The sequence below is a fragment of the Paroedura picta genome, chromosome 9, assembly GCF_049243985.1.
Source record: "Paroedura picta isolate Pp20150507F chromosome 9, Ppicta_v3.0, whole genome shotgun sequence".
Taxonomy (NCBI): Eukaryota; Metazoa; Chordata; class Lepidosauria; order Squamata; family Gekkonidae; genus Paroedura; species Paroedura picta.
The window spans coordinates 18652026-18671908 of NC_135377.1; the positions used below are offsets into that span (position 1 = coordinate 18652026).

The following is a 19883-nucleotide window of genomic DNA, read 5'->3' on the forward strand; positions in this document are numbered from 1 at the left end:
ATGATGGATCATCATTCATCTTCCAACGAGGCTAGACTGGAGCTGAATAGTTCCTGACAGAGTGGTTCCTCAGTGGAACAAGCTTCCTTAGGAGGTGGTGGGTTCTTCTTTGGAAGTTTTAAGCAGAGGTTGGTTAGTCTTCTGACATAAATGCTGATTTTGTGAACTTAGGCAGATTGTGAGTGGGGGGGCAGGAAGGGATGTGCCAGTGTTTGTCTTTTGTGGCCCTTCCTTGCACACCCAGGGAATTGCTGATTGCCACTATGCAATGGTAGGTGAATTTCCTCAAGGCCAGGCATTGTGCAGGAGGTTGGACTAGATCAGTGGTCCCCAACCTGCGGGCCACGGCCCGGCACCGGGCCGCAGCTCCCTCTCCCTGCCCCCCCGCAGTAAAAAACTTTCCAGGCCGCAAGCTTGCGGCCCGGGAAGCTTCTTACTGTGAGAGGGCGGGGAGATGGAATCAAAGCTGTGCCGCGCACTGCGCATGTGCGGCAGGGCCGCACATGCGCCATGCTCGGCAGAAATCGCGCATGCGCGGCACTTTTGCACTGTTGCTCTGCCGGTCCCCAGCCTCAGAAAGGTTGGGGACCACTGGACTAGATGACCCTGTAGATAGATAAGATAGATTTTATTTGTATATAGCCATAGGCCTTTACAAAATATAAAATACAAATTTATAACCAATAAAATAGAATAAAAGGAATGATGACCTTGTAGGTACTTTCCAACTCAATGATTCTATGAACCATTTCAAGAAAGTGGACAAATAAAAAGACAAATCTTGTAGCAGAGGTTTAAACTGTCCACTCCAGCTGCCTATAGTGCTTAAGTCAGGGGTAGTCAAACTGCGGCCCTCCAGATGTCCATGGACTACAATTCCCAAGAGCCCCCTGCCAGCGAATGCTGGCAGGGGGCTCCTGGGAATTGTAGTCCATGGACATCTGGAGGGCCACAGTTTGACTACCCCTGGCTTAAGTCATAGAGCCAAGATTAAAGGAAAATTGCATTAGGTTTGGTACAAGGTGGGAAGGAGGTAGCTGGCCTATTAGGATAATGGGGGCACTACTTTGGGCAGGTTCAGCTGCCTCTAGCCCCCTCTTGCCTGTCTGCTTACTACTGTGGGGGTGGCAGCATACAAGCAGCCCCTCCTTAGCATCACTCCTTTCTTTGCGAAATTCTTCCAACAAACTTCTCCCGATGAAGGCTTTGCACATGTGAGTCTCTCTCTCTTTTTTAATTACAGAAGACTAAAATTGCTAGCTCAGCAAGCCAGTCCAGACCCTAAGTTGGTCTGGTATGATGGTATATAAATTTTTAAAAAATTAAAAAATAAGGAAATGACCCATAATTGGGACATTTAATGGCACTTATACCACATATGTATGGCACAGTTTGCAGCAATATGTTGCGTCTTAATTCCTACCTGGCATTGCTATGTTAACAGTTGCTTCAAAAGTACTGTGATATTAATGGATGGATTGTATTCCCCTATAGTTCTACAGAACCCACAGTACACAGATACGTCATTCTGTATGACTGTCTTTGCAAAGTTGCTCAGTTTAGGTTATGTTGAATAATGTTTGCATTGAGAAGAGGAAATGTGCATGCATTGATGAGGGCAGCAAGGCATCCGGGCTCAACCAGGAGAACTTGTAATCATTGCATTGAATTCTGTGATCAAATTACTAATCCCTGAGTTGGCCAAAATGAAAACAACTGAACAAAAGTTCCTCCACACCAGGGGTAGTCAAACTGTGGCCCTCCAGATGTCCGTGGACTACAATTCCAAGAAGCCCCTGCCACAAACTAGTCGTAGTCTATAGTAGATAACACTGTGTACTTTTCACAGGAGAAGAAACGTCTGTAGCCTTGAATATGAAGATACAGTTTAATGTTGCAGGCAAACTGAGTTTGCCATGGGCTGTGTGCCAGTTTTCTATAATGATTCACTATCCCTTTGCAGGTGCTGAAGGCCATTAGTAATGCCACAGTTAAAGTTTAACCAGACCCATCACTATTTTTGGAGCAAGCTATCTACTTTTTAAGAGGTTGAAGTTACCCATTTTGCTCTGAAGCAACATCCAAAACAAAAGGTCCATGGTACCTGACTGACCGGAACAGAAAATTATTTTAAGTAATTTTGGTTGGTCTCAAAGCACCCTTTCTCAACTATTTTAATGTTGAGAAACCCCTGAAACATTCTCCAGGCTTTGAGAAACCCCAGAAGTGGCACAATGGTGCAGAATATGGTTGGGAAGCAAAGCTGTGGACACGTCCACCTGGGGCCCCTCCCCTTCCCATCTCCTCCAGGTCCATCATTGGCCATGGGGAGGAGTGGGTTGACAGGACCATATATGGTCATATCAGGAAAAGTGTTTATGAAATTTAAAAAAATATATTAAAAATTAATGAACTCCTACCCATTTGGGAAACCCCATGATTTCATGAAACCCTGGTTGAGAAGGCCTGTCTTAAAGTATTTACTTTTGTTCTACCACTTTGCCGCATGGCCAAATCATTAGACTTTGAATCTTCCTGTTCTTATTGAGGTGACGGTTTTTGATCTCATCCTAGCTACCCAGAGCTGTAAACAATGGGCGGTATAAAAATTCAAATACATAAATAAAAAATGGAATATGAGACTTTCAGCAAAGACGCAGATTTCAGGGGAAATGTTTCGGCCTCAATTAAGGTGCAGCTAGAAAGTATAACGTGGCAATGCTTTCCCTGGACAATTGGGAGACCTCACAAAACAGACCTGAAAGAGCCAAGAGTGCAAAAGAATGAAGCAGCAAAATTAACAGTGGAGAGGTTAGTATAAAGCTGGGTAAAACAATTTGCTGTGAACTAGAATGGCCTAGGTGTCACTACCACAGAGATAAAGCTTCAGGGTGTTGCCCAGTACTCATAATTATGGAAGAGAGAAAGGTGCCAAGCCACAGAATCTCAGAGCAATGGGAAGATGCCTTCTCCTGTAAATGGAAGACAAATCTGATAGACCCTGCTGCTGCTGCTCCATGGAATCCAGGCTATTCTAGAGAGCTATGGTGCAATTGCAGTTACATAGATGTATTCATATTATGTCTGGGATTTTAAGGAGAGCGTTGAGCCACATTTGTTCTTGAAATGTGGTTGGTTATTCCTCTTGGGTATTTGAGTGCAAGAAAATGTGACAAAGCCCAGGCAGGTCTGTATGAAACTCTTGATTGACATGTCTCTGTACCTCGATGTGATAGGGCAAGGTCATTTGCTAGTAAAGGGAGAGGAAGTGTACTATAGTTACTGACCAGTGAAGAAGCACTGAAGCCTAAAGAGCATCTTCAAGCTGAACGTTATCCATCGGAAGCAGGGAGCTGTTTTTTTTTAATCCCTTTGGCTGTACATGAACAGTTTGAACCTGTCCATCTGGCTCCTTTTTACAGATTCAAACAGTACACTCTAGGCATGAGTGTTTCACACATGCAGCCCCACACAGGCCAGGGAGATTTCTGGTTTCCTGCCCCTTCCAGCTGCTGTTGCTGCAAGTCAGACTGCATGGTCTTCTAAAGCCAGTTTGGTGTAGTGGTTAGGAGTGCGGACTTCTAATCTGGCATGCCGGGTTCGATTCTGCACTCCCCCACATGCAACCAGCTGGGTGACCTTGGGCTCGCCACGGCGTTGATAAAACTGTTCTGACCGGACAGTGATATCAGGGCTCTCTCAGCCTCACCCACCTCACAGGGTGTCTGTTGTGGGGAGAGGAAAGGGAAGGCAACTGTAAGCCGCTTTGAGCCTCCTTCGGGTAGGGAAAAGCGGCATATAAGAACCAACTCTTCTTCTTCAAAAGTCACCTTACTGATTAGTGCTTGTTGAAGTCTTGTGCTGTTCAGGCTGTTGTGTGCATGTTTACGTTTGCATCATTTTGTGGAAAGCATAGCTTCCCGACACACACAGGATTTAATTACCTGACTGACCAGCCAGCCATGCCCCTGCTAGAGAATTGGTTTTTCCTATTGCACTGGTACAGAAGCTACTCCCCTCCCCCCAAGGGAAGTGTTAGCCAACCAAAGCAACTGTTGCACAGCTGAAAAGCTCTTTGAAGTAGGTGACATGTCCAAAGAGTGAACACAACTGTCAAATGTGTTACATTAACCTACTGAGAATATTCTCCATGATGTTCCACAGTCTCCCTTCCAAAGACATTTCACTGAGTTGCTCCAGATATTTTTTTTGTTTTTTGTTTAATGGAGAGCTTAAAAAAGAAATCAAGCTGGAGGCTATTGTGCTCCAGAGCATTCCAAAGTAAATGTCAGAGATGTGAGATACCATCTTTTCTATGCTGGGAAAGGGTAGCCGTTGTCACCATAGAGGATCTCTCTCTGTTGAAACATGGATAACGTGGAGGCTGCCTAGGTGATTACAGAAGGTCCTGAAAATACCAGGTTCTGCTGATAGGGACCACAGGTTGGAAGCTAAAAGAGAGGACTGAGAAGCTGCTTATATGCTAGATAGGGTGGTCTGCCATCACTGGAGGATGGGTTTGACATAATGCACCAAAACATCTGTTCCACTTAAAATTTCTGGTAAGGCCTTGGAAGAGGAGCATGTCTCATGGCTTAAGTGCCACTCAGCATTAACACTCACTCAGGGCAGCTGTCCCACACTTGAGCATTTCCTCCTCCAACCGGCTTGTCTGTTTGTCCATTGGCCAGTTGCCTTCCGTCCCCCACCCCTGACCACCTCCTTCCATTTCCCTCAGAGGCTGCAGATCCCTGCTGCATGAGAGCTGCTTCTGCCACTGAGTTCCTTGCCTGGGGGCTTGCAGCCTTTCCAGGTCCTGGGGAGAGGGAGAGGCCATCCGCAGAGTTCTCCCCCCTCCCCGCTCAGTCTAGTGCCCATTGTATTCCTGAATGCAACGGGCTTTGTCCCTAGTACAAGAAATAAATAGTAAGATGGCTGGAATATACAGGCCATCTAGTGAACTAGCTTGTTGTACAGGTTAGGACTCTGGCGAGCTGGGTTTGATTCCCCGCTCCTCCACACAGCCAGCTGGGTGACCTTGGGCTAGTCGCACTCCTGATAGAGTTGCTCTGACCGAGCAGTAATATCAGGGCTCTCTCAGCCTCACCTACCTTGCAGGGTGTCTGTTGTGGGGAGAGGAAAGGGAAAGCGATTGTAAGCCACTTGGAGACTCCCTCAGGTAGAGAAAAACGGCATGTAAGAACCAACTCTTCTTCTTCTAGTTCCCCTTCTGTGGCAAATAATGATTCATTGGGAAACTATTTTACAATTGGTTATTTTTCTGAAGCTAAATAAGCATTATGGTGGTAGTATAGGGGAAGAGAGAGTACATGCTACTCTGCAGCGGTTATGCCAACCCCACTAAAGAGTAGTATCTCAGACTGCAAACTTACAAAGACTGCAAACCTACAAAGCCATACTTAGCAGTAGGTTTACCAGATTCCCACCCATGTTCTCTGTTGCCACTAAGCGGCAGGAATGAAATTTAAGGGGGAACCATTGTCACTGATACTTCGATGTCACTCTCAGGTGACCGGATTCCACCACCACCACCACGCTCACCCACACTGTATGAGCTGGCCCAATCTCACTGCTTCCCCATCTCAGGTTCTGTCCCCCAAACTGCTTCCTGGGATCACTAGGGCAGAGTTAAGATGGCAGAATCTCACAGTAAGTGAATGTAGTTCACTCTACATTCTATCTGTAGTTCTAAAGAAAACTAGGAAGACCTCTCCCATCACCATTATTTCCAATAGGAAGGACTAGACACCAAAAGGATATTAGTTTCTCTTGTGAGTTTGTGGCTTAGATAAGATTTGAACCCCTAAGCAGACTTTCACCCTTCTAAGTCCATTGAAGTCAATGCTGTTATATATATAAGGTTTAAATTCTCGATACTTATAAAATTGATAAAAAATATTGAAGGCTCAGAGAACTTGTCACTGATGAAAGAATCACACTGAAAACAGATATTACCTGGATTCCATTTTGACAGAAGTCCTACAGAATAAACAGGGAAACTACCAAAAAAAGGACAATTTTCTTTCTTTTATGAATATATTTATTGTATTGCCATTGGATAGGTCTGTTTCTTTCTGTTTGGGTCAATGCTGTTAGGGCCAAACTCAATGCCATGTAGTCCATGGTCTGACCTGTGGATGCTGATGCTGTTTTAGAGATGAATTCAGCCATTTTAGAATCCAAATACTGATCAGGGCCAGCCCTGCTTAGCTTCCAAGCTATGGCAAGACTGGACTAACCTGGATTATCTAGGCCTCATTTCGCACTCATTGGATAATGCACTTTCAATGTGCTTTTGTAGCTGGATTTTCCTGTGCGGAACAGGAAAATCTACATCTAAAGTGCGTTGAAAGTACTTTATCCAACATGTGCGGAATGGATCTAGGTTAGAGCCTAAGGGCTTTTCAAAGTTTCTCATGGAAAATGAAAAATTAAAGTGCTAAAACTAGTTCAGGTCTACTAACAAGGCTTCAAACAGGGTCACCTCAGCAAGGAAAAGGTAACCTTCCTTTTTGCACATAAATCCCTGCTGAAAGGTGAATTTTGGCTTCAGCATTGTTCAATGCAACAGCCAGCACTGGAATCCCCAGACATTTAGGGGCTCAGTCATGCACAAGCCCGCTCCCCCCCCCCCGCCCACCATTTTAGAGTCAACCCAGTAATACCTTGGAAGCATGCAAAGCTAAACACATTACTTTGGGAGAGGGTCTTATTTAAGGTGACCAGATTGTCCCACTTTTGGAGGGACATCTGGCAAATCGTACTTATGTTGAAATTAAAAAATATATATATTACAATACTATTTTTGCATTGTATGCGTTCTATGAAACTATGAAACTCCATATTGACCAAATTTTTAATCAAGAACCCCCCTGGTCAATGGTGTCCTGCTTTACCAATGTTAAAATCTGGTCACCTTAGTCTTATTGAATGCATTTTTACATGGGGGAAAGGAATTTATTACTTTTTCATTTCAATATGAAGCTCTTCTAACACTTGGGTCTTTTGTTTTACTGTTCTTTCCTGACGCTTAGGGGAACTTTTGGAGAAAGGGCATGCTTGTCTTAAAGAACGCTGCTAATTCCTATAACAAAAAGAACAGGACTGACAGGAAGTAATTTGATATGCAGGAGAAATATGTTGTAAAGTTTGCTTTTCGACTGGCCTCTCCCACCACCGTTGTGTGTTAGGGCAATAATTTCAGTGTTAAGAAAAATATTTCCAGGCTGAGAGAGGCCCATTATTTGGGGGGGGGGGGGATAATCCTTGCAGAAAAGCCTGTGTCGGTCCCTCCCCTACTGCCCCAGGGACTCAGCCTAAACTCATAGGCTCCAGATACTGCCAAAAAACCCCATGTGAGTGTAAAGTTACACAAGGCTCCCTTTAAAGTCTGAGGCCAGCTGAAGGGAACGTCAAAAGAGCTGCAGTTCTCTGCACACTGAGGCAGCCTTTATAGAAACAGTCTCTGCGAAGTTCCAGGCAGGGACAGGAGAAAAGCAGCCAGCCATGCAGAGGCTTTTGATCAAAGGAGGGAGAGTTGTGAATGATGACCACTCTCAAGTGGCTGATGTGTATATCGAGAATGGGGTCGTGCGGGCAGTGGGGCCGGAGCTGAAGCCAGGATCGCCTGCTGGCCTCCAGGTGGTTGATGCCACCAACAAGCTCGTTCTGCCCGGAGGAATCGACCCCCACACACACTTCCAGTTCCCCTTCATGGGCACCCATTCTAAAGACGACTTCTATCAAGGAACAAAGGTAAATGTGCCCTTGGTGGCTGTTTCTTTCTCCCTTGCTCCGGTATATAGGCTGTTTTCCCTTGGGCTACATGCAATCGCTATCCTGTTGAAGACAGGAATGGATTACACCCAAAGCAGTGGCTTCATAGTAGTCATTTGGATGATTTTCTGGCTTTGCTTCTTCTGGCAAACCTAGCAGTTTAAGGATCTGTTCATCCAGTGAACAGACGGACCCAAGGCATTGTGGGTAGGGGTTGGAGGCAGTAACTTGCAAGGAGATCCTTATTCAAAGGAGCAGGTTTCTGGGTCTTCCTTTTTACATCAGAATGAGTGGGACCGTTGCAGTCCTACCTTATCCAGATTCTGTAGTCAAACCCTATCTTAAATTGCCAGGGGGAAAGTTAGAACGATATTGGGAAACTTAGATTTCAATCTCCAGTTGTTCAAGTCCACTTAATGAGCTTTATGGGTAAGAGACAATAAATGAAGCTACAGCAGAGAACCAGTATGGTGTGGTGGTCGTTAAGATTTTGGACTAGGATGTGGGAGACCCAAGAAAGGGCCCCCTACTTGTGCCACAGAACCTTGCGGGCTGATCTTGAGCCAGTCACGTACCAACAATGTAACCCACCTCACAGGGTTGTTGTGAAGATAAAACAGAGAAGAAGCAAACATTTGTAAGCAGCTTTGGATGCCCACTCGGGGGAAAGGCAAGATATCAAGTGGATTCAAATACAAACTGTGAAAGTTAGAAAGTATCTTTTTATGAACTGTGGTGACACCCCTTCCTTTTTTTAAAGGCGATGGATTTTGTAAAATAGGGGTTTTAAAAGCTCATTCTGAGCAGAACAGGACTGAGTAATCATTCCAAAATGCAGTTTACAAATGGAGCAAAAGTAGATTTCCATATTTTCAGGAAAATAACATAAGGGCAGATGCTGCTAAATTTTGTTTCTTGCTGGGCTTGCATCCATTTTAGCAACTGTTTCAGTGGGGGAAACTTTTTCTGGCATGACAGATTATATGAGCAAAACAAACCAACTGTACTATCCCTGCTTTCTGATATTGCAGTTCTTAAGGATCTGACTACCTGAAGATAAAGCAATTTTAGTTACAAAAGATGGATTATCTATGCCAGGAGTAAGATGAAATGGAGATACGAAGAATGTTATGAGCAGCTTTGGATCCCCAGGAGGAAGGAAAGTGGGGTGAAAATGAATTAGATAAGGGAGAAATCTCACTGATTTCCCCTGAATTTACATTTCCAAAGTCATTTTCACAAACAGCCAGGTGTATCCCAAATCCTGTCCATGCCCAGCTGTACCCCCAAAGTCTCCAGGTATTTCCCAATCCAAATCTGGCTACCCTACCAGAGACAACCTGATGGTAGATTTAATGTAGGCAAGACATGGCCTTCACTCATTCAGCAACAGCATTCTGTTGTACTTTTAAAACTGTCTTCATGGGTGGCCCCATGCAGAGTGCATTACAGTAGTCATGGTTAAGAAAGTATAAATGAGAGTGGTAAAGCCTCTGTCTTCCAGTTGCACCTTTCAAACCAGAAGCCTGAAACTGATTTCCTTAAAAATATTGACCCCCCCCCCCAAAAAAAAATCTGGGCTGCTTATTTCCTTTGCTCGTCTCCGCACAATAGAGTTGTGGGTTGGGTCAGCTGAAAGCCCACACAGAACTGGAGCAAAGTTTTCCATAACTATTAACTCCTGCAACAATAAAAGGCTAGACCGTGTGGGAAGGGCATTTTGGAGCAACTTGATTGGCAGAAGGCAACTTCTTTGTTGTTGTATGTTGTTGTTTAAAGAGCCTCTCACCCACCACTCTCATTGCCAATTAGAACAATCATTTCCCAATTGCTGCTGTTGCAAGACGCCTCCTAGTGGGATGCCAGAAGAACATTCTGAGTGAGTGAAAAAGAGTTCTTTAGGGAAAGGGTTCTGTTTCCCCTCCCACTCCTCTGAGGATTCAGCTGGAATTTGCAACCTGCAAACAATGCCAGAAAAGCAAAATTGCGGTGAAGTCAGACAAGATTATATAGCCTGCGGCCGGCTAAAGGGAACCTTACTTGTTGAGAATATTCCTATGCCGTTTCTTCAAAGTCCTGCTTTCAGGCAGCTTACAACCAACAACCACTATATTCAAACACAATATAATAAAAACCAAGCCAAGTTTAAAAGCACTGTAGCTGGCTTTGCTTGGAGGCCCTTTTGCTAGAAAGAGTTTCTGCAAACTTCCAGGTGGGGAGGGGAGGAAGCAGCCAGCTGGCTTTTGATCCAAGGAGGGAGAGTTGTGAATGGCGACTACTCACAATGTACCTGCCATGTACCTCAATGGCTGCCATGTACCTCAAGAATGGGGTTGTGTGTGCAGTGAGGCCAGTGCTGATGCCAGGTTCGCCCGCTGGGCTCCAGGTGGTTGATGTCATCAACAAACTTGTTCTGCCATGAGGAATCGACCCCCACAGTTCTCCTTCAATGGGAACTCTATCTAAAGAAGACTCCTATCAAGGTCCAAAGGTAAATCTGCCTTCCTGACTGCCTTTACTTTGTTGATGCGACGGCTGTTGTGCTGATGCCCAACCTGAAGTTCAGAATCCTGAAGGGGGTGCAATATCACTATAAGTATGCATAGATGTTATCACTTTGAAAGGGATGCCTCGCTTTCTCTTTACCTGGGAGCTGCCCTCTGCAACCTTATCTATTTGTCCTCTCACTTTCTCACATGGCCTTCCATGATCTGTCTGTAGATACAGTGCCAAATATCCCAATAGAAGGACCTCGTAGGCTGTAATGCCATAAAGCCCACCTTCCAAAGAACTAATCTGTCACCTGGAGATCAGTTTGTAATCCTAGGAGTTCTCCAGCCTAGACATGGAGGTTTGGAAGCCTACTTTACCATCCTCCTCCTCCTCCACCACCACCACCCAAACAAACACATACAAACACTGTTGTGGGATGTCACTTGACCTGCTTGAAGAGTAGAAATTTAGAAGGTTCAATATGCTACATCATGAAAGGAGTGGCAGAAGAGTCTCATTCCCCAAGCTTTGGACTCATCATTGTGATCTGGACAGTTTTGAAAGACAAAACTGGGTTTCTAGGCAGGATGTTAGAGTTTTAAAGTTACTGTTTTCAGAAATGCTACCACATGCAGGGCCTGTTGAGGAAGGTGGAGAGTAAAAGTGTCAGTGTGCGGAGGGGACAGTAGTACAGGAAGGAAGGAAGGAAGGAAGGAAGGAGAGCTGGTTCTTATATGCCACTTTTTTCCGAAGGAGTCTCAAAGTGGCTTACATTCGCCTTCCTTTTCCTTTCCCCACGACAGACACCTGTGAGGGAGGTGAGGCTGAGAGAGCCCTGATATTATTGAAGAAAAAGAGTTGGTTTTTATATGCTGATTTTCTCTACGCGAAGGAGGCTCAAAATGGCTTACAGTCTCCTTCCCTTTCCTCTACCCACAACAGACACCCTGTGGGGTGGGTGAGGCAGAGAGAGCCCTGATATTACTGCTGGGTCAGAACAGCTTTATCAGTGCTGTGGCGAGCCCAAGATCACCCAGCTGGTTGCATGTGGGGGAACACTGAATCAAACCCAGCTGGCCAGAAGTCCACACTCCTAATCACTATACCAAACTGGAGTAATATTTGTTAGGCAATGGAGAATGTTTTCAGATGAGCCAGTCCTGTAGAAGATAGGGTCCACTTGAACTGAATAGCATTAGGTGCAATATTAAAAGGTAAAGGGGCAAAAAATGGGGCAAAAAATGTTTTTCGATATATATTGATGAAATCTGGGGTGACTGACTAAGAAAAAGACCTTGGGGTGGTGGTGGTAAACTCAATGAAAATGTCCATTTAATGTGTGTCTGCAGCAACAGAAAATCTAATACAAGGATTTAGTCCACATATAGAGCTGTGGTGCGGTTGCATGTGGAATACTATACAAGGAAGCAAATTGTAGAACAGGGAGAGATGCCAAAAGGCAACCAAAATCATTTTTTAACTACAGCAGCAGTCAAGAAGATCAACTCCAAGATAGATAACTTGTTACAGCGCAGAATAAACAGACCTGGCATTCTGGGCTCCTTGACATTGTGCTTTGACCATGTAATACCTAATGGCTTTTGGTTCTAGGCAATTATTACAAATGCAGAGCTAATCACCGGGACTGGGGTTGGATGCCAACTTTATAACACATTTAATTGCCAAAGTGAATTTAAATGTTTGCTTTCAGTGTAATAATTAAAAGCATGGCATATCTCTATTTGCAGATGTTACCAAAAAAAAAAAAAAGACCTTATGTGGGGCATTAGGGCAGATATCTCTTGAAAATGCTTACAAACCATTTTTGCATTGAAGTACATGACATCAAAGGATTGCATTTTGGTAAATAAAATCTAACTGTAAAGCAGAAGCAAATCAGAATGAAAAGGTGTGTCAAGGCTGATAAACACAACTCACAGACCTATGCTGACTAAACATCCAGAATCCCTTGGACTTTGCTCATTTAACATTACCTTGAAATCCACAGAGTACTATAGAAAAGCTGTAACTGCAAAAAAAGGGAGAAAAGTTTGATTTTCCCAAGGCTAGCAGGAAAAGTAATAGAGATAAATAACCCTAATTCAAATCCATTGCTTCTTCTGTCCCCAAATTAAAGAGAGAGCCTCTATGGCGTGGCCTGCTGAGAAAGTTCATAGGCAAACTTTGCTCTGAGGGTGCTAATCTACTGGAGGTCCCTGGCCCTAAAGACACACGTCTGGCCTCAACCGGATCAGGGCCTTTTCGGTCCTGGCCCCTACCTGGTGGAATGAGCTCCCGGGAGAGCGGAGGGCCCTAACGGAGCTATCAGAGTTCCGCAGGGCCTGCAGAATGGAGCTCTTCCACCAGGTCTTGGGTTGAGGTCAAAGCCAGGAACAATGGGGGACCCTCCTCAGGCTACGTGTTAATATCTAGCAAACTTCACCCTGGGGGGGTGGACGGCTGCAGGGATGAGAGGAGGGACTATACTGCCAATCTTGTCACGTTTGGCAGTCTGATTTTTGGCTAATGTGCAGTGAAGCTAGGCTAACTGAATCTAGAAGGGAGAACCAAAGATCCATTTATTTAAAAAATACCAAAAACAACTACATTATTATTATTATTAATTATTAAATTTGTAGCCCGCCTTTCTCTTAAGCCTGAAGGCAGGTTACATACAAATATATAATCCATAAAATCCCATAGAAACCCCTAAACCAGCACAAAGTCCCAATGTACCAAGATGGCCAGGTTCCTACTACCTCCCACAGTCATCTAACAAGGGGTGTGCTAAAGGTTGTGGCCTCAACCATAGACATGGTAGAAAAACTTTGTTTTGCAGCCCCTATGGAACTTTGCCACTCTGTCAGGGCCCTCAACCCTTCTGGGAGCTCATTCTACCAGGTCAGGGCCAGGTATATCTCTCTGCGGCCAGGGACCGCTAACAGATTAGTACCCAAGGGCAAAGGGACCTTTGGGGGGCTTAAGGAGAGAAGCGGCCCCTCAGGCTGGACCCAAGCTGCAAATGGCCTTAAAGGTCAGAACCATGACCTTGAACTTGATCCGGTCCAAAACTGGTAACCCATGCCCCTGCCTCAGCACTGGCTGGATATGTGTCCTCCAAGTTGAACCAGTGATGTATTCAGTTTGGACCCTGGCTGAATGCAGTTGATGGAAGAAATTACACATTAAAAATTGACTAACAGAAACAGAGATAAGGCTGGAACATAAACCTATTGCAGAGAGGCAGGGGAAACAGTTTAAGTAATGGTTGGCATATCTCTGTTTCTTATGAAATGGAATATTTTCAGTCTTCTTGATGGACTCTTTCATTCTTCCCAAGTTGTTCTCCAGTTTTGATCTGAGGAGCCCAGGGACCTCTGAGTGCTAATGCCTGGGCTTTTCCCTGAGGGATATAGCCCATTAAGAAGCCAACAGTGCGTTTCATTAGTGTGTGTGTTACACTGCAATCATTAACCCCATGCTTCATCTGCCATCGCTTCTCTTTCATTTTGTGCCTTTTGCTGCTCTGTTCTTCACCCACACTGCTTCCTATTCCTTCTCCCTTGACCTAGCCTCGACTCCTTTCAGGTTAAACTACCTCCACTCCATTGCCCTCTCTGTATAGGGAAACCTGTGTTAAGGAGCCTCACATGGACTCCTCAGCATCCCACAGGGTCTTGGTTTCTACAGCAAAGCTCTTTTGTACTGCAGGTGCCGTATTTCAAAGTCATCACTTCCACCTCCATTATTGTTCTGCTGATACACGGATTTGTTTTTCCAGCTTAGCAGGCACTGGGGGGAACGGCTTCTGCTCTAATTGTATGCCTGAGGTGCTTCTGGCTCGTTTCTTCCCAGTCTGCAGACTATCTGGTTGGGAAGGCTCAGAGATGGCTAAATGCGGCAGACTCTCTCGCTAGAAATGCCACCCTCCAGGTGGGACAGGGGATCCCCCAGAATTATAACTTCAGCTAGGCTGGTGCACTTCAGCCATTCAAGCCCGAGGCGGGCAGTGCCATGGCGTGGGGGGGGAGGAGCAGCAGCGCTGCCCCTCCCATCCCCCCACTGTAGCGCTGGCCACCTCGGGCTTGAATGGCTGCCAAAGCGGCTGAAGCACACAAGCCTACTCTGGACTGGCTCCCCTAGAGATAATGGATGTTTTGGAGGGTGTACTCTATGGCAGGGTTAGTCAGACTGTGGTCCTCCAGAAGCCCATGAACTACAATTCCCAGGAGCCCCCATCAGCAAATGTTGGCAGGGGCTCATGGGAATTGTAGTCCATGGGCATCTGGAGGACCACAGGTTGACTACCCCTGCTCAATGGCATTGCATTCCACTGAGGTCCTAGTCCTCCCCAGGCCCCATCCCTAAATCTCTAAGGGTTTCCCAGCCTGGATCTGTCAACCCTAACTCTTCATCACCTGCCAGTGACCCAGGGGGCCTGGCAAGTCTTTCTGCCCCACCAAACCTCTGCCTCCACCCACCAAAAATTCAGGACAGTGCTAGACAAGCACTGCTTTTCAGCTAGGCTGGTAATGAGGATCCTGTTTGCTTCCACTAAAACCATATCTGCTGTTTAAATATCTTTTTGTTTACAAATGCATTGGCTGGGCGTGGAGAACATGGAACCAAAACCAGCCTACACAGCAGTAGTCGCAAGGCAGAATCAATAGAGAGGTCCTTGTTCCGTTCCATTCCACTGGAGCTTGTGGCAACTGGCTGGAACGGAGGGAAGGGGCATCCTGGCCAAGGAACAAGTGATCCCGCTGGTGGGGAAACTGGCACATGTACTGTTCCCTCAGTCCAAGAGGTCCTTTTTAGAGCTTTAGCTAGTAAGAAAAATGCTCCATGGCTGGCCTGCGCAAGTGCAGTCCCAACAGGTGTCTGCTCAGAGAATATCCATGAACAGAAGGCCCACTCACAGCAGCTTACAATTAAAACATTAAAATACAATAGAGCACAATACCATAAAATAGTAAAAACGGCATTAAATTCAAACCTAATACAATACACTGGCAGAGAATGAACCCTTAACAGTTCTCCTCCCCAACAGTCAATCCTGGCTCCATGAACCTCCTCATTCCACCAGGTAGTAGCCAGGACTGAAAAGACCACTCAGTGCAGATTGTGGCTGAAATACATTGTCATCCTACCCATTCTTCAAGTAGGTCGGAGTAGGTTCTATTGTTCTCTCATGTGCCTGGCTCAAGGTCACCTAGGAAGCTTTCACAGTAGAGTGACAATTTGAATTTCGGTCTTCCAGATCCTAATCTGGCATTATACTCATTATACCGTCTCTTTTCCCCTAATAACTAGAAGGCTCATCTTGAGCTGAAATCAGAGCAATTTCTCTGTATCACTATCACTAAACATTATAAAGCTCAAATTACATGCAGCCAACTCACTCCCTACATCAGTGGTCCCCAACCTGCGGGCCGCTGCCCGGTGGCGGGCCGCAAAGGCCATGGCACCGGGCCGCGGCTCCCTCTCCCCGCCCCGCCCCCGCAGTAAAAAACTTCCCAGGCCGCAAGCTTGCGGCCCGGGAAGCTTCTTACTGCGGGAGGCGGGGAGAGGGAATCAGGGCCGGGCCGCGCCTGTGCGGGCCACGCCCGCTCGGCCCGATCCGCGGGCGCGGCCCGTGGGCGCAGCCCGATCCGTGGGCGCGGCCCGGGCGCGGCTCGGGCGCAGCCTGATCCGCAGGCGCGGCGTGGGCGCGGCCCGCGGGCGCGGCGTGGGCGCGGCCCGATCCGTGGGTGCGGCCCACGGGCGCGGCCCGATCCGTGGGTGCGGCCCGCGGGCGCGGCCCGATCCGCGGGCGTGGCCCGCACGGGCGCGGTCCGCGGGGGCACGGCCCGATGCCCTGCCGGTCCCCAGCCTCGGAAAGGTTGGGGACCACTGCCCTACATGACAGGTTATGCTGTCAATGGGGAGAGAGCACTCTGCCAATGAGAGCCAGTCAGTTCAAACTGCACTCTGCCAATCAAGGCAAACAAATTGCATGCAACCAACTCACTCCTACATGTTTGGCCCTCTCTGGGAGTGTGCAGCCAAGAAGGAGATAATACTCTGCCAATGAAGGCCAATCAGTTCAAATTGTACCTTGCTAATGAGGGCTAGATGGGGAAGAAATGGAGATAGTGACAGATTTTATTTTCCTGGGCTCCAAGATCACTGCAGATGGAGACTGCAGCAAAGAAATTAAAAGACGCTTGCTCCTGGGGAGGAAAGCTATGGCAAATCTAGACAGCATCCTAAAAAGCAGAGACATCACCCTGCCAACAAAAGTGCATTTAGTCAAGGCTATGGTCTTCCCAGTTGCAATGTATGGCTGCGAAAGTTGGACCATAAGGAAGGCCGAGCGTCAAAGAATTGAGGCTTTTGAACTCTGGTGCTGGAGAAGACTCTTGCGAGTCCCTTGGACTGCAAGGCAAACAAACCGGTCAGTCCTAGAGGAGATCAACCCTGACTGCTCTTTAGAAGGCCAGATCCTGAAGATGAAACTCAAATACTTTAGCCACCTCATGGGAAGGAAGGACTCCCTGGAGAAGAGCCTAATGCTGGGAGCGATCGAGGGCAAAAGAAGAAGGGGACGACAGAGAATGAGGTGGCTGGATGGAGTCACTGAAGCAGTAGGTGCAAACTTAAATGGACTCCGGGGAATGGTAGAGGACAGGAAGGCCTGGAGGATCATTGTCCATGGGGTCGCGATGGGTCGGACACGACTTCGCACATAACAACAACAATGAGGGCTAATCAGTTCAAATTGCAATCTACCAGTGAGGGCCAATTAGTTCAAATTGCATGCAGAGAACTCACTCCCTACCTGATTGTCCCTCCAATAGGGAGAGAGCAATGAGGGCCAGTCATGGAGCTTATCTGCCCCTGCTGCTTGCCGGGTGGAAGAGGGGCTGGCCTCTCTGAAAGGTGTGGTAGCTTAGACTGATGCTCTCTTCCAGCACTTAGCTGGCTTTGCTTAATTGGCTCAGGTGAGCCAGACAGACACAGCAGGGAGCTGCAGCTGGAGGCTGGGTAGTCAAATGAGGAGCTCTTGCAACAACTTTGGAATGTAAGCCCTGGTTTGTCTGCAGGTCCCTTCCCTCCTACTGGTCAGAGTTCTCTGTCTGTTGAACATTTTGCTGGGCTAAGCTCTCATCCAGCTGAGGCTCCAGTGAAGCTGGAAGCTCCTGGCAAGGCTTTTCCTCTGAGGAATCCTCACTAACAAGATCTGAGCTCAGAATACCTCCCAATGGCCCTGCAGCTTCCCATTGCTCTTTGCTTTCAGCAGCCTTCTCCACCCAGCCTGTCCCTTGGGAGATGTAGGGGGATGGGCATGGATAAGGCGGCCCCCCTCTGAAGACTTCCCTGCCTGGCCCACCATTTGGGAAATGTGGGATAGGCAGGAAGGTGGCAGCCTTCCCAGCCAAGCCTTTAGAATATTTGGGGAGCAGGAAGGTGGTGGCCCACCCCTGCATGGCTTGGCCTTTAGAAGATGTGGGGTTGGATGGGAAGGTGGGGGTAGTGGTGACCTGTGTGGACACTCTTGTATGGGAGTGGGGGTAGGAGGGCCAGTGCCCCTCCAAAGCAGCAGTTTTCTCAAGAAGAACTGATACCTTCCTTCTGTCCTCCCTTCCCTCCCCCCTCTTTCTTTCTTTCTCTTTCATCCCGTCTTTCCCTCTTTCAGTATCAGAACAGTGGAAGTCAAAAAATATTTCTTTCTAAAGCAAGTCCCTAAAGGCTATGGGTAATAAGAATCTCCTTGCAGTATTTTCTTCATTCATAACCAATGCTTAAGAACACAAGAAGAACTCATCTGCTTCAGAACCATGGTTCTTTTTAGTACCACATCCTATTTCACACACCAGCCAACCAATTCCTTTGAGGGCTGGAGCCTTACCCCGATGTTGCTTCCTGGCTCTGGGATTCAGAGGATTAGCGCCTCTGAACATGGAGGTTCCTCTCAGTCTGCATAGCTAGTAGCCACTGATAGACATATCCTCTATCTAATCCCCTTTGAAAGCTGACTATTCTTTTGGCCATCACTACATTCCCCTAGCATCAAATCGTGCATTTTAATCACTCTCTGTGTTAACTTCCTTTGTGTTTGGTTGTTTTTAGGCTGCCCTAGCAGGAGGAACCACGATGATCATTGACTTTGCAATTCCTCAGAAAGGCTGTTCCCTCAATGAAGCCTTCGAGCAGTGGAGAAGCTGGGCTGATCCAAAAGTTTGCTGTGATTATGCATTGCATGTGGGAGTCACTTGGTGGAGTGACAAGGTATTATTATTATTATTATTATTATTATTATTATTATTATTATTATTATTATTATTATTATTAATTCAACTGCTATCAGGGAACTGTCTCGCATCGGGTTACATAGTAAAAAGATAAAAACCCCACATAAAAGGAAAAAACCCACAATCGACCCCCTCATTACAGAGCACGGTGGTGAAAGATAAAACCCCACCTTCCTCTCCCATATTTGGAGCATCCTCTCCTTGTGCCCCAGGGGAAAGATCCAGCGTGCTGTCAGACCAATCAGTAGACGTTTAACCTGAAGGGCCCCCTAAGATCTACCATGCCCGGGCCTCAGCCAAAGACCTGGTGGAACAGTTCCGTCTTGCAGGTCCAGCAGAATCATGAAAGTTCCTGCAGTGAGAACAAAAGGAATATATTACTTTGAAAGTGACCATGGCAGAGTAGCCACAAGCAGCACAGGCAGCCAGGATCTGTGGTGTTCCAAGAGGGGTGGGCCATGGATGGCATTATCAACTCCTGTCTGTTTCTATGGCCTGACTAAACAAAACCCTTCAGGCAGAAGAGAACTACAGATCATGGACTGTAGTCTGTATTAGAATATAACTCCTAAATACTTGAAACATGACTTAAGGCAGCCTTTCTTGCCTTTTTTATTGTTGAGAAGCCCCCGAAACCTTCAGGCTTCGAGAAACCCCAAGAGTGGCACAATAGTGCAGAATATGGTTGGGAAGCAGAGTTGTGTATATGCTCACCCAGGGCCCTTCCACTTTGCATCCCCTCCAGGCCCATTACTGACCATATCACCCAAAAAATGTTTATAAAACTCCCACCCATTAGGGAAACTCTTCCAGGGCCAAACAAGAAACCCCAGGGTTTTGCAAAACCCGGGTTGAGAAAGCCTGCTCTATTAGAGAACCCAGGATTGATTAAGACTATAGGTACATACTGTTGTACTAACTCCTCTATATCCTGTTTGTGCATTATTGCTCCGTATGTGCTTAATTCATGTTCTGGAAACGTGAGGGAAACAAAAGCAGGTCCTGAGAGTGTTTCTGATTTCAATATTTCTGTGGCTTTTCCAGGTCAAAGAAGACATGAGAATACTTGCCCAGGAGAAAGGTGTCAATTCCTTTAAGGCCTTTATGGCATATAAAGGCCTGTATATGATTGGAGATACAGAGTTGCATGCGGCCTTTTCTCAGTGCAAGCAAATTGGTGCCATTGCTCAAGTTCATGCAGAGAACGGGGATTTAATTGCAGAGGTAATTGCTGGATTTGGGTTACACGTGAACCACCCTGCCCCCAAATCATTCTGATATCAGTTGCTATGGGAGAGG

At 46.6% G+C, this 19883-nt stretch overlaps 1 protein-coding gene across 1 annotated transcript in view; it reads left to right on the forward strand.

Annotated features, from left to right (window-relative positions):
* Nucleotides 1-7368: 7368 nt before the first annotated feature.
* The window catches only part of DPYS (dihydropyrimidinase), a 42658-nt gene continuing 30143 nt past the window's right edge, over nt 7369-19883 (forward strand). The window contains exons 1-3 of the mRNA XM_077351683.1: nt 7369-7776; nt 18403-18561; nt 19629-19808. Coding sequence (XP_077207798.1) covers nt 7528-7776; nt 18403-18561; nt 19629-19808 — 588 coding nt within the window. The 5' untranslated portion in view covers nt 7369-7527. The remainder of the gene's footprint in view (nt 7777-18402; nt 18562-19628; nt 19809-19883) is intronic.